The 13676-nt window shown below is 38.5% G+C and overlaps 1 protein-coding gene across 1 annotated transcript in view; it reads right to left on the bottom strand.

Moving 5' to 3' along the window:
* Nucleotides 1–251: 251 nt before the first annotated feature.
* Acn (apoptotic chromatin condensation inducer acinus) overlaps nucleotides 252–13676 on the bottom strand; it is a 39892-nt gene continuing 26467 nt past the window's right edge. Inside the window, exons 6-8 of the mRNA XM_053786711.2 lie at nucleotides 12450–12559; nucleotides 11646–12043; nucleotides 252–1825 (exon numbers count right to left, since the gene is read on the bottom strand). Coding sequence (XP_053642686.2) covers nucleotides 1738–1825; nucleotides 11646–12043; nucleotides 12450–12559 — 596 coding nt within the window. The 3' untranslated portion in view covers nucleotides 252–1737. The remainder of the gene's footprint in view (nucleotides 1826–11645; nucleotides 12044–12449; nucleotides 12560–13676) is intronic.

The following is a 13676-nucleotide window of genomic DNA, read 5'->3' as shown; positions in this document are numbered from 1 at the left end:
TTTTTTTTTTTTTTTTTTTATACTCTACACTCTTGCCACATTCTCTTGTGTATAGGGTGAAGTTCACAGCTCGCAGCATATTTGACAGCACTTTGCTTACAACATAGATCTAAGAGTGACACTGGCGTCATTAACATAGATCTACATACGAGACAGTGAAAGAGGTTAAGTAATCTTGTGGTATTAACCCAGAAACAATTTAACCTTCACATTCTTTAGCAACAAAAAATTCTGGTATCAAGAGAGACAAATTTAAAGGGTGTAATTTTAATGACTTTCAATTATAAAGAATCACCCAAAAGTCATCACAAATGAAGATATCAATTTGACAAACAATAAAAACCTAGTGCATAAACTCAATGTTTAAACATCAAAATACTTTATAAAAAAAACTTAAGCACATTCATTCAAATAATACATATATTAAATACACGTGGGAAAACTGGTTATAACACCATACATAATATATGCATTAACATATACTTATCAGACGGGTTTGCAAATAATTTAAGAATTTTGTACTCCTCACACTCAGGGTAAAGTTCCTCTGTACAGAGAAACATCAATTGTAAATGCAAACTACTGCACAATTCTAGTTCAATTCACATTTGCACAAGGCATTTTTCCTGCCTGGATATGTTTCTTCTACCACAATCTGGTGCAATATTATGTGAAAATAGTCAACAAACCCAGCCTTTTATTTATATCACTAAGTCTGCCTCAGCAGTGTCATATTTATAAATAGAAGTTCGGATGGGGAGATATATCACAATTCCCACTATCATACACTTTAAGACACTGGCTTTCAGTGTTCTGTTGCACTACTGTTTTGTAGTACTACAAAGGGTAATACCACATCATTGCATAAATAGTTTCTTTTTAACAGACACAGGTACAATCCAATCACGATCACTGGCATGTGTGTACTCACAGAAGATAACAGCCATCTCCTATAAGTTTTGGCAACTTGAGCCATAGTATAGAGCTATGCAGCTTTGGAGATTAAGGCATTCCATGAGGAAGCATTAAGACATACGCCGGTCTCTAAAGATGGTCATCGAAGTTCCCGCTGATACTCGGAGAATCATCGTTGTTGCCCGCCCATACAGCGCAGTGGATCTCTTCACCAATAACGTTTTCAACACTTCCCTTACCACCCAATGCTCTTCTGATATATAAATAAAACAAAAATAAGCATCATCTACCCTAAATATCCTATTAACTAATCAAAGGTAAAATACATAAAATATACTTACCTAATAGAAAAAGCTGATGAGATGCCCTACAGTACTTGCTCAGAAAACAAGGTAAATCATCAGCAATTGAAAATTAGTGACATTCAACACAACCCCCTATAATTTTTATTTCTAACTGAAATCTGTCAACGACTTGCTGAAAAGAGAGAGAGAGAGAGAGAGCTAAGCCTAACATCAGAAGAGCATTGCATGGGGATACCTGTAGAAGGGAGAGAACAGGCATGTAGGAAGGACGGCAGGATGAAGTTAGGGAAGTGGACGTTGGAGGGGAGAGAGCACAGACGGATGTAACAGTAACCTTGGGAGTAGCGAGGGGCTGGTGTGATGTAGCTGAAGCGTTGATGTTCAAGTTATATTTTTACTTCCATGGTGCTGAGCAAGCTCTCCTCATGCTACACTGCTTTCAGCAATCTGGATATTACATGCTTCTTGTTGCCCTCCACTAGGTCATTGACTCCCCTCATTAAATGCCACAATGGAATCAGCTGCGGGATCGAGAGCGACTGCGACTTCTTCGCCTGGATCTGCGAGATTCCCTACTAGGTGACCGCCGTTGCCGCTGCGGTGATCTAATGAAAAAGGTTTAGTTACTGTTATGTAATGCCAGTTAAAATATATTACCACTATAAAGAACAGTGAAGAAAGATAATCTGACTATACATATACAGACTTGTAGGTAGTAGGTTAGTAGACAGCAACTGCCCAGGGAGGTGCTACTGTCCTGCCAAGCAAGTGTAAAACAAAATCCTGTACTTGTTTTACATGATGGTAGGATTGCTGGTGTGTGTTTTTTTGTCTCATAAACATGCAAGATTTCAAGTACATCTTGCTACTTCTACACTTAGATCACACTACACATGCATGTACAAGCGTATTTACATACACCCCTCTCAGTTTTCTTTTATTTTCTTACTTGTTCTTGTTTATTTCCTTTTATCTCCATGGGGAAGTGGAACAGAATTCTTCCTCCGCAACCCATGCATGTCATAAGAAGCAACTATAATGCCAGGAGCAAGGGGCTAGTAACCCCTTCTCCTGTATACATTACTAAAGTTATAAAGAGAAACTTTTTTTTTCTTTTTGGCCCACCCTGCCTCGGTGGGATACAGCTGATTTGTTGAAAGATGAATGATGATAAACATGACTGAAAAACATTAATTTTCCTAAGGTGGAAGGATAACTATGCCAGTAGGCACAAAAAAAAAAAAAAATAATGAAGGAAAGAAAGACTAGAAATTCTGTAGGCCAAAAAGGAACAGTAGAGAAGGAAAATTATATGAAATCTTATAACATTAGGAGACCAAAGCTGAGCTAATAAAACATGGAAACAAAACCATTATACACAGTAATATGTAAGGAGTTAAACATGAATATGGGATGATTGCTGGATTACTGCAAGCATTTAAAAAAATAATTATTTTTGTACTAAGCAAGTTCCTATATTCACTATCAACATGTAAAAACTCTTTTACATATATGCGCCATTTAAGTGGATACAACCCATTTTACACAAGTTTCCTTGAAATCTGCTGCTCCTTATACTGAAGGTAGCATTTTATATACCACTGCTACTACTATTACTTCTAGCACAGCTACCATTACCACTACTACTGCCACCACTGCTGCTGCTTCTACTACTGTAATACCTTCTTCCCCTCCCACCTCCATTCCTATTTTTTTTTTGTTGTTGTTGTTAACTTAGTTGTGATTCGACAAAGAACTAGCACATGTCGAAACCATCTTAAATTTCCTCTCCTAAAAGCAGGTTATTTGTGCAATGTATCACCTTCGAAAAAACTAAAGTTTCAGACTGCCATAAGTACCCAGTCAATTGTCAATGTCAACATTATTAAGTCATAAGATGTAAAACAATATTTATAGTACAACTTAGGGGGTGCATCTGTTCTTAGGAATTTTCAAAACTTACCAATTCTGCTGCAAACTTCCTACACAACAGTGCCATACAAAATAAATTTTTATTCAAAACTACATTAGCTTTTAAATTCAAATCATCCCTACAAATCCAATACATTTAGGAATGTAACCAACACAACACCAGAGGATAGTTGTGATCTGTTCTAGCCACTACTGTGACTTATTTTTCTACTATATAATCTTCAATTGATATATTACATAATTTGAACACACTTAACTACAGGAGGGCACCACTTATATGGCAGGTTAGGTTCCAGGCTACTGCCTTAACCCTTTGAGAGTTCATCCCATAGTTCTACATCTTGTCCACAGGGTCCAAGAATTTTCAAAAAATTTTTTATTTCTTATGAAATAGTAAAGAATCTTTTTCTGAAGGTAGTAAAACAAAAAGTATGAAATTTGATGGAAAACTGACGAAATTACACATGAATTTTACTGCATCAATAACATTTACGCATCAGTGACTACCCACTTTGACTCCTATTTTAGACCAATTACATTATTCCAGTCAACCAAATTCTTAGCTATTTCACTAGTATCACTTCTATTTTATCGAGTGAGCACAAGAAACTGCTCAATCAACTGCTTCACACAAAGTTCAAAATATTCCAAATTCAAAATAGGGTACAGAATAAACAATGCAGGCATTCCTGGCACTAAAATAACATTTCCTCTGTTTATCAGTTATGTTTCAGGCTTTATAGATGAATTCCATTGGATGCGTCATGTCATTTGTTTACTCTTGAACATAGGCAAAAAATCCAACATTTCCGCTACTTTAGAGCTCAATTTCAAGCTACGTATTTTCGGTACTAAAACCAATCAAAATCATCTCTATTTCTGTAATATAGATTTCATTCTATCAAATACACTGCAAAGTCACAGTTTTAATCCAAAAACACGGTTGCTTTTTTTTTTTCTCTCATTATGAACTGCGAGCTGCAGGATTTGTTTTATGCGATGCACACTTACCACATAGATGCATTCTCTCATATCTAGGACCAAATTTACCACTCAGAGCTTATCTGAGTGAGCTGAGCTGATGATGCAGTACTACGGCTTGGACCCTGGCTTCAAAGCCGAAGAACTACAGGACAGACACTCAAAGGGTTAAACTGGAAACTGCCGTAAAGCAAATCACTTTTTTTTTTTTTTTTTTACTTTTAAATGCATATAAATGCTTAATAAACCATACCACGGGTGGGATTTGAACCCGCGGTCAGAGTCTCAAAACTCCACACCGTCGCATTAGCCACTGGACCAGCTAGCCACAATAAGATTCGTCCAACTAGGTATATTTCTACACCATAGGAAGGTTAGCATAGGCACCACTGTGACCACAAATGCAAGTTTTTACAGACGAATCTCCAGCTAGCGTGGCCGTGACGGCAGTGAGGGGACTTGAGCTAGAGTTCATCACGGCCACGCTAGCTGGAGATTTGTCTGTAAAAACTTGCATTTGTGGTCACAGTGGTACCTATGCTAACCTTCCTATGGTGTAGAAATATACCTAGTTGGACGAATCATATTGTGGCTAGCTGGTCCAGTGGCTAACATGACGGTCTAGAGTTTTGAAACTCTCTGACTAAGGGTTCAAATTCCGCCCATGGTATGGTTTGTTTGCAATTGTGTCATTACGATTTCGTGAGTCATGTTGACGGCAGTGAGGGGACTTGAGCTAGAGTTAGTCACGGCCACGCTAGCTGGAGATTCGTCTGTAAAAACTTGCATTTGTGGTCACAGTGGTGCCTATGCTAACCTTCCTATGGTGTAGAAATATACCTAGTTGCATGAATCTTATTGTGGCTAGCTGGTCCAGTGGCTAACGCGACGGTCAGGAGTTTTGAGACTCTCTGACCATGGGTTCAAATCCTGCCCATGGTATGGTTTGTTTGCAATTATGTCATTACGATTTCGTGAGTCAAATGCTTCATAACGTTTGCACTAACATATATTAAGTTAGCAATACCTAGGCATAAAAAAAAGGTAAAATGCACATACTGTACACTCATTACTTAACACTTTGACTGTTTTGGTCTTATATATACGTCTTACGAGGTACCGTGTTTGACGTATATATACTAGTAAATTTTAGCGGCTTTCAATCAAGCAGGAGAAAGCTGGTAGGCCCACATGTGAGAGAATGGGTCTGTGTGGTCAGTGTGCACCATACCGAAAAAATCCTGGAGCACGCAGTGCATGAGACAAAAAAAAAAAACTCCGACCGTTTTTTTTTTAATTAAAATGCCGAATTTTTTGTCTATTTTTGTATAGTATTTATGGTTGTATTTTCGTTTTCTTGGTCTCGTTTGACAGAATGGAAAATATGTTATAGAAATAGAGGTGATTTTGATTGGTTTTACTATAAAAAGAACCTGGAAATCGAGCTCAAAGTAGGGTAAATGCTTGATTTTTGCCGATGTTCAAAAGTAAACAAATTATGTCATTGTCCAATAAATGTCTAACTAACCATTCTAATATGCAGTCATGAATGGGTTGACATTATTTGTACAATTATTACAGTATTGCAGTAGTCTGCATAACAGTAAATCTTCTATTTTTTGTTTGAATAAAAATTCAAAATAGAAAGCAAGAGTAATATCAGAGGGGCCTGGAGATGTGACTGATGAACAAAGAAAATGTTATTTTAGAGCCAGGAATGTCTGCATTGTTCATTCTGGACCTTATTTTGAAATTGTCATTTTTTAATTTTCGTGAAATTGGCCAAATTGCAAATTTCTGACTATGTTATTGGGTAGTTGAAATCTGTAAATGGGCAGTTTCTTGTACTCAAGTCTATAGAAAAAATGGAGTTCTAAAGAAATAGCTATGAGTTAGGTTGACTGGAACAATGGAATTAGCCAAAAACAGGGTTTAAAGTGGGCAAAATCGCCGATTTGTAAATATCGTTGAGGTCGATAACTTCACGAGTGTAATTCCGTCAGTTTTCCATCAAATTTCGTTTTTTTTTTTTTTTTTTTTTTTGGTGTCATTACAATCGGGAAAAGATTCTCTATCATTTCATAAGAAAAAAATTATTAATTTTTTTTTTAAATTTTGCGACATGAGGAGACAGCTCAGGATTGGGGGTTGCGACAGTCAAAGGGTTAAAATATTTGTAGTCTATATGTAGGGTGAGAGGTAAGTACAGTAGTATTTATTGTAGGAACCCAGGTGTGGTAGCCCACCCAGCTTCCACACCTGGCAATTATGTATTTGTGTATGTATTTATTTTACTATGTCTATACAGTGGACCCTCAGTTTTCGTCCTTAATCCGTTCCACGTCAGTCAAAACCCACAATGAATGAAAACCTAAGTAATATTTCCCAAAAGAAATATTGTAATGTAAATCCAATTAGTCCATTCCAGACACCCAAAAATATCAACCAAAAATGCATTTTATAGAGAGTAACTACAGTGGTCCCTCAATTATCGTCCTTAATCCGTTCCTGGAAGTGGGACTATTATCAAAATGGATGACTTTCGAATCAATTTTCCCCATAAGAAATAATGTAAATGCAATTAATCCGTTCCTGACACCCAGAAGTATTAAAACAAAAATTTATTTTACATGAAATATAGATGTAGTACATAAACAATACAGTGGCACATGATGAATTAAACATTAACAGAATAACACTTACCTTTATTGGCAATTCTTCTTTGTGTATGGAAGACTGGAGAAGGAGACAGATTGGATTATTTACTGTTTGGAAGGGGAATCCCCTTCCATCAACACCTCGGGTACAATTGCTTTTCTGGGGTTACTTCTCTTCTCTGTTTCTTAATGCCACTAGGACCACCTTGAGAGTCACTGGAGTCCTGTCTCGCAAAAAAAACTGTCCAGAGAGCTGTTTCTGGCGTCTCTTTAAAACTTCCCTAAAATGGGCCAAGACTGTCACTGTACAAGTTGCTGATATGGCTTGCAACATCCTTCTCTGGGTGAGGTTTCTCCATAAATCTTTCCATCCTACCCCACATTTCAAAAATCTAATTAATTTCTGAAGAAGGCACCTTCTTCCATCTCTCTTCCTCCTCCTCTGCAGCAAGATTCTGAGCTGCAATCTGTTGCTCTTCCTGCTGAAGATCTTGCATCTCCTCAGTGGTTAGCTCTTCGTTGTGGTCCTCCACCAACTCTTCCACATCCTCCAAACTCACATCCAACCCCATGGAACTCCCCAGTGCGACAATCGAGTTCACAACTGACATAGGCTCATCATGGGCTGCCTCAAACCCTTCAAAATCCCTCTTGTGGACACAATCTGGCCACAATTTTCTCCAAGCAGAGTTCAAAGTCCTGGTAGTCACTCCCTCCCAAGCCTTACCTATAAGGCTTACGCAATGGAGAATACTGAAGTGTTCTTTCCAAAAATCTCGTAGGGCAAGTGAGTGTCTGAGGTCACATTCAAGCACCTTTCAAACATTGCTTTGGTGTAGTTTTTTTTAAAGTTTGAAATGACTTGCTGGTCCATGGGCTGGAGGAGAGGAGTGGTATTTGGGGGCAAGAACTTTACTGTGATGAACCCAAACTCCTTCAGAATTAGGTCATCCAAGTTTGGAGGATGAACAGGTGCATTGTCCATTACTAGGAGGCACTTGAGATCCAATTTTTTTTTCCAGGAGGTAATTCTTCACACTAGGGCCAAACACTTCATTGAACCACTCAATGAAAATGTCCCTCGTGACCCATGCCTTACTATTAGATCTCCAAAACACACACAATTTACTTTTCATAATATTGTTTTTCTTGAACACTCTGGGATTTTCAGAGTGGTACACTAGTAACGGCTTCACTTTGAATTCCCCACTAGCATTAGCACAGAACATTAGCGTCAGCCTGTCTTTCATAGGCTTGTGTCCTAGCAGTGCCTTTTCTTCCTGAGTAATGTAGGTCCTCTTTGGCATTTTCTTCCAAAAGAGGCCTGTTTCATCACAATTGAACACTTTTTCAGGTTTCAGTCCTTCACTGCTTATGTACTTCTTGAATTCATGCACATATTTTTCAGCCGCTTTGTTGTCAGAACTGGCAGCCTCACCATGCCTTACCACACTGTGTATGCCAGTACGCTTCTTAAATCTCTCAAACCAGCCTTTGCTGGCCTTAAATTCACTCACATCACCACTAGTTGCAGGCAATTTCTTTACCAAATCGTCATGCAACTGCCTAGCCTTTTCACAAATAAGCGACGTCATAAGACTATCTCCTGCTAATTGTTTCTCGTTTATCCACACCAATAATAACTTCTCAACATCTTTGAATACTGGTGATCTCATTTTTGTCAGAATATTTACCCCCTTTGCAACAACAGCATCCTTGATTTCCTTTTTCTTGGCTATGATGGAGATATGGTTGTACAGGATTTGTTATACATCCTGGCCAGTTCGCCCACATGTACGCCACTATCATATTGTTCAATGATGTTTCTCTTAAATTCAATCGTAATTCTCACCTTCTTTACCAAAGGCTTGGCACTAGGAGCTTTCTTTGGAGCCATGGTAGCTTATTTAGCACTTGCAAGCACTAAAATCAATGGAATATTATGAAATATTTCGTTGGAGCAAGTGAGGGGACCATCGCTCACTGGTAAACAATGGCACACTGGCTGGGAAGAGAGGCCGAGGCGGCTCAGAGCGTGAGTATGCGTCCCAGACGAAGGACTATTAGCGAGTTACCGGACCATTTGCGAGCCAATGTTTAGACGAAATAACAGGACTATTTCTGAAATGGACGACTTTCAGGCCGGACGATTATTGTGGGACCACTGTATAGTGTTGCAGCTCTTCCCTGTGGTTGTCCACCAACTCTTCCACATCCTGGCCACTCACATCCAAACCCATGGACTCCCCCAAAGCCACAATAGATTTCACAACAGGCATAGGGTTGTCAAGTTTACAGTAACTTATATTAAGTTTGTAATAGAACTAGGCATTAAAAAACACAATAAAAAGTAAAATACAAGCACAGTACATTCATTACTTACCTTAAAATATTTGTAGTCTTAATGAGTGACTTTGTAAATGGTCCAAGTCGGACTGAAATGTCATTGTAAGCTCTTCCCTTCTATGTGCAGGTTATTTGTGTATTGTTCCAGTCACAGTATTGTGCCTTTCTTTTTTATTTATAACATAATGTGCGACATTTAAAGCGCACCAGAGTGATTGTTATTATTATTAGTAGTAGTAGCAGTAATAATGTACTTATTGCCATTGACATACTTTGGTCACCGAGTTTAACCCTTTCACTGTTCCGACCCCAGACCTGAAACTTATCTACACTGTCCAGGAATTAAAAAAAAAAAATTTTTTTTTTCTTATGAAATGGAAGAGAATCTTTTTCTGAAGATAAAACAAAGTATGAAATTTGATGGAAAATTGACAAAATTACACTTTCGCAAATTTTGCTGCGTCCATAAAAACGGCAATTTTGCAGTGTATTTTCGTGTAATTTTTATTATCGTGTTCTTCGATTCTTGGTCTCATTTGATAGAATGGAAGATATATTACAGAAGTAGAGATGATTTCAATTGATTTTAGGACTGAAAATTGAGCTTAACGTAGCTGAAATGTTCGATTTTTGCTGATGTTCATGAGCAAACAAATCACGTCACGCATCCAATACATGTCAACTGGTAGGTCCAATATGCATTCATGAATGCGCTGATATTATTTATACAATTACGTATAATGATATTGCACAACAGTAAACCTTCAGTTTTTTGTGTTGATTAAAATTGTGTATGAATAAAATATCAAAATGTAATTATTATGTAGAGCCTGGAAATGTAACCAATGAGCAGAAGAAATGTTATTTTAGTACCAGGAATGCCTTAAAAATGTTTATTAGTGCAACCAGTCATTGTTTTGTTTAATTATCAATACAGTAAAACTTCTAATTAACAGACCCTCATTTAATTGTTTTTGAAATTACAAACAAAAGAATTAGCCAGACAAACTTTCAAATAAATGATCAAAATGGAAAAAAAGTTCAACAATTTGGATGTTTGTCCAGTACAGGCCAAAAACGTCCTTATCCAGCACCTGTCTGTTTTTTATTGTTCCTAAGCCATAGGCTGCCCATGTCACTGCTCGTTCATGCTTCACTCAATCATTTGGTCTCCAATTTTTCATGGATTGACAGTGTTTTGTGCCAATTTATCATCATATTAGTAAGGTGCAATTAACAATGGCTTCTAAAGCAAGTGGTGGCACCAAGAGGAAATGTGTGGTTCTCAGTATTAAGCAGAATTTTGAACTAATAAAGGTCAAGTCTGTCGCCTCAGTTGCACAGTTATGTGAGGAATGTAGTGTTAAAACAATCTCTTGATATGTTCATCTCTGCCATCAACATTTTCACTAGTACAGCATTACAGTTCCTTTGACTCAGAATGAAATCTACTGAGTCAACACTACTGCTCACAGCATTTTACACCATCTATCCACCACAAAGAGGGTAAGTAAAATTACTAAAAATTGGAACATGTAAAAATCTGTAGGGTAAGGAAGGTGCGGTACAGGTCGTCCCCGAAAAGGTTGGAGGGGGGTAAAGGAGGTTTTACGGGCAAAGGGCTTGGACTTCCAGAAAGCATGCACAACCGTGTTAGATAGGAGTGAATGGAGACAAGTGGTTTCTGGGACCTGACAAGCTGTTGGAGTGTGAGCAGGGTAATATTTTGTGAAGGGATTCAGGGAAACCAGTTAGCTGGACTTGGGTCCTGGAAATGGGAAGTACAATGCCTGCACTTTAAAGGACAGCTTTGGGATATTGTCAGTTTGGAGACACTATCTAAACTGTCGTATCTGGGTGCCTCTGCAAAGAGAGTGATTATGTATGAGGGATGGTGAAAGTGTTGAATGAAAATTAAAGTTTTTACTTTCTTTCTTCTGGGTCACCCTGACTTGGTGGGAAACAGCTGCCGTGTTTAGAAAAAAAAAATGACTATACAGGTTACAGTAACTATAGTAGTCACAGTACCCACAGTAGTCTGAATCAGCATACCAAGTCTACTGATTCAGAACTTTGTCCAATTATGCTACAATGAAAAATTTATTTTATAATTCAAAACATATGGCCAATAAGTAATAATGTACAAATGTTGTGTATGTACAGTTCTTTACTGACACGTCTTCAATCATCTACGAAACCAACTAGGGATAACTATGGCACTCAAATGACAAAAAACAACCAATTTGCCTTTTATTTAATGGTTCAAATATAGAAATGTATAGACATTATCTGGTAAGACTGCTACTAAAAAAAGTTATATTTCAAGAGTTTACATCTGTGAGTCCCTCATCTTGGTTGGAACCAGCAATGGAATAAAAAATGTAGTTTGTCTAACCAGATAGCTTTCTGCATGGTTAAGGTGTCACCACATGTAGTTTTGATAAGAACCCACTATAAATACATTGCATACTTAGTGTAGTGTACAAAAAATAAAAAAAAACACAAATACCTTCTTGGAGATTTCCCTGGAGACCTTTTAGGGGATCTCTTGGGTGACCTCTTCACAGACGATCGTCTGGGTGACCTGCGCGGGGACCTACGAGGCGATCTTCTTGGTGATCTTCGAGGTGATCTACTTCTCCGACGAGACCTAGACTTCGATCGGGATTTGCGTGCATTCTTCTCCTTTTCTTTCTCTCTCTCCTTTTCCCTTTCCTTCTCCCTCTCCTTTTCCCTTTCCTTCTCCTTCTCCTTCTCTCGTTCTCTCTCTCTCTCCCGTTCCTTCTTGCGTTCAGCTCTTAACCGCTCCCACTCTTCATGTTCCTTCTCCCTAGCTGCTCTCACCTCCGCCTGGCGTCGCTCCAGTTCAGCCATTTTCTGCCGACGTTGTGCTTCCTTCTCAGCAATCTGTTAACAAATTTAACAAAAATAATGTGTTCCAAACAACTGCGTTATATAACAAGACACTCACAATTCTACAAATGACTAGTGTTCTTGGAGGCCTTCTTCAAAGGGCTGCACTAAGTCACTGATGAAGAATAAAAGTATAACAACCAGAACATTGCACTTCTAACCCATAAATTGGAAAATGAAAACTAAGACTTTCTACAGATACTTGCCTCTCCCAGTACATTGTCAAGTGTTATTACCTCATCTTCAAAGAAAACACGTCATAAGATGACTATGACTATCTCGACTCCCAGTGCCCTGGCCTGTCTTCTCCCTCTTTTTTCTAGAAAATATTGCCCTAGATTTCTGGAAAACTCATTTTCAGGTCCTGCTCAATCTCTAAGAATGTAAAGCCATAACTCACCTGCTCAGCAGTTAGGGGAAGCCAGTATATCGCTGGCTGTGCTTTAGTTTTGCGGAATAAGTCATCCAAAAGTTTGGCAGGCGGCTCCTCTGGTTTCTTGTTTTGGTCTCCTACATAAAAATGAAAATATCTTTTCAGCAAGTACAAGCATGAAAAATAACATCAAGGTACTACAGTATCTGACATAATTTGAACTTCATAAGGAACTCTTAGCCAAGGTTTTTAGAGAATACAGAGGTACCTCGTTATACCTCCTTAATCCGTTCCAGGACTTTGAACTTATACCAAACAGGATGTATATCAAATGAATTTTCCCATAAGAAATATAGGAACAACAATTACAGTGGAACCTCTACTTACGAGCGCATCCATGTGCGAGTTTTTCCAGATACGAGCAGCTGCTCGGTCGATTTTTTGCTTCCAGATGCGAGCAAAATTTCCAGATGTGAGCAGGCCTCAAGGGAGGTTAATTGACACTGGTGAGGGGGTTCCTGCTCTTGATCTAGGGAACTGGATCTCAGTTGTTTGTTGAACTCTCTCATTGAAACTTGGGCAATGTATGATGAAAAGACGCTTCTTAACATACACCAAAAATGAAAGAAATCGGACCATAAATAATGGAGTTCACTTCTCAGCCATTAGCCTCCCCTTAGCGGCATATTTTCGTATGATTTTTATGGTTGTATTCTCTTTTTGTTGGTCTCATGTGATAGAATGGAAGATATACTACAAAAATAAATATGATTTTAATTGGTTTCAAGTTGAGAAGTACCTTGAATATTTTATTATCACACTGGTCGATTCCCACCAAGGCAGGGTGGCCCGAAAAAGAAACTTTCACCATCATTCACTCCATCACTGTCTTGCCAGAAGGGTGCTTTACACTAGTTTTTAAACTGCAACATTAACACCCCTCCTTCAGAATGCAGGCACTGTACTTCCCATCTCCACGACTCAAATCCAGCCTGCCGGTTTCCCTGAACCCCTTCATAAATGTTACTTTGCTCACACTCCAACAGCACGTCAAGTATTAAAAAACATATGTCTCCATTCACTCCTATCAAACACGCTCACGCATGCCTGCTGGAAGTCCAAGCCCCTCGCACACAAAACCTCCTTTACCCCCTCCCTCCAACCTTTCCTAGGCTGATCCCTACCCCGCCTTCCTTCCACTACAGACTGATACACTCTTGAAGTCACTCTGTTTCGCTCCATTCTCTCTACATG

This window comes from Cherax quadricarinatus, unplaced genomic scaffold (assembly GCF_038502225.1).
Source record: "Cherax quadricarinatus isolate ZL_2023a unplaced genomic scaffold, ASM3850222v1 Contig2276, whole genome shotgun sequence".
Lineage (NCBI taxonomy): Eukaryota > Metazoa > Arthropoda > Malacostraca > Decapoda > Parastacidae > Cherax > Cherax quadricarinatus.
This window is presented reverse-complemented; position numbering and strand designations above follow the sequence as displayed.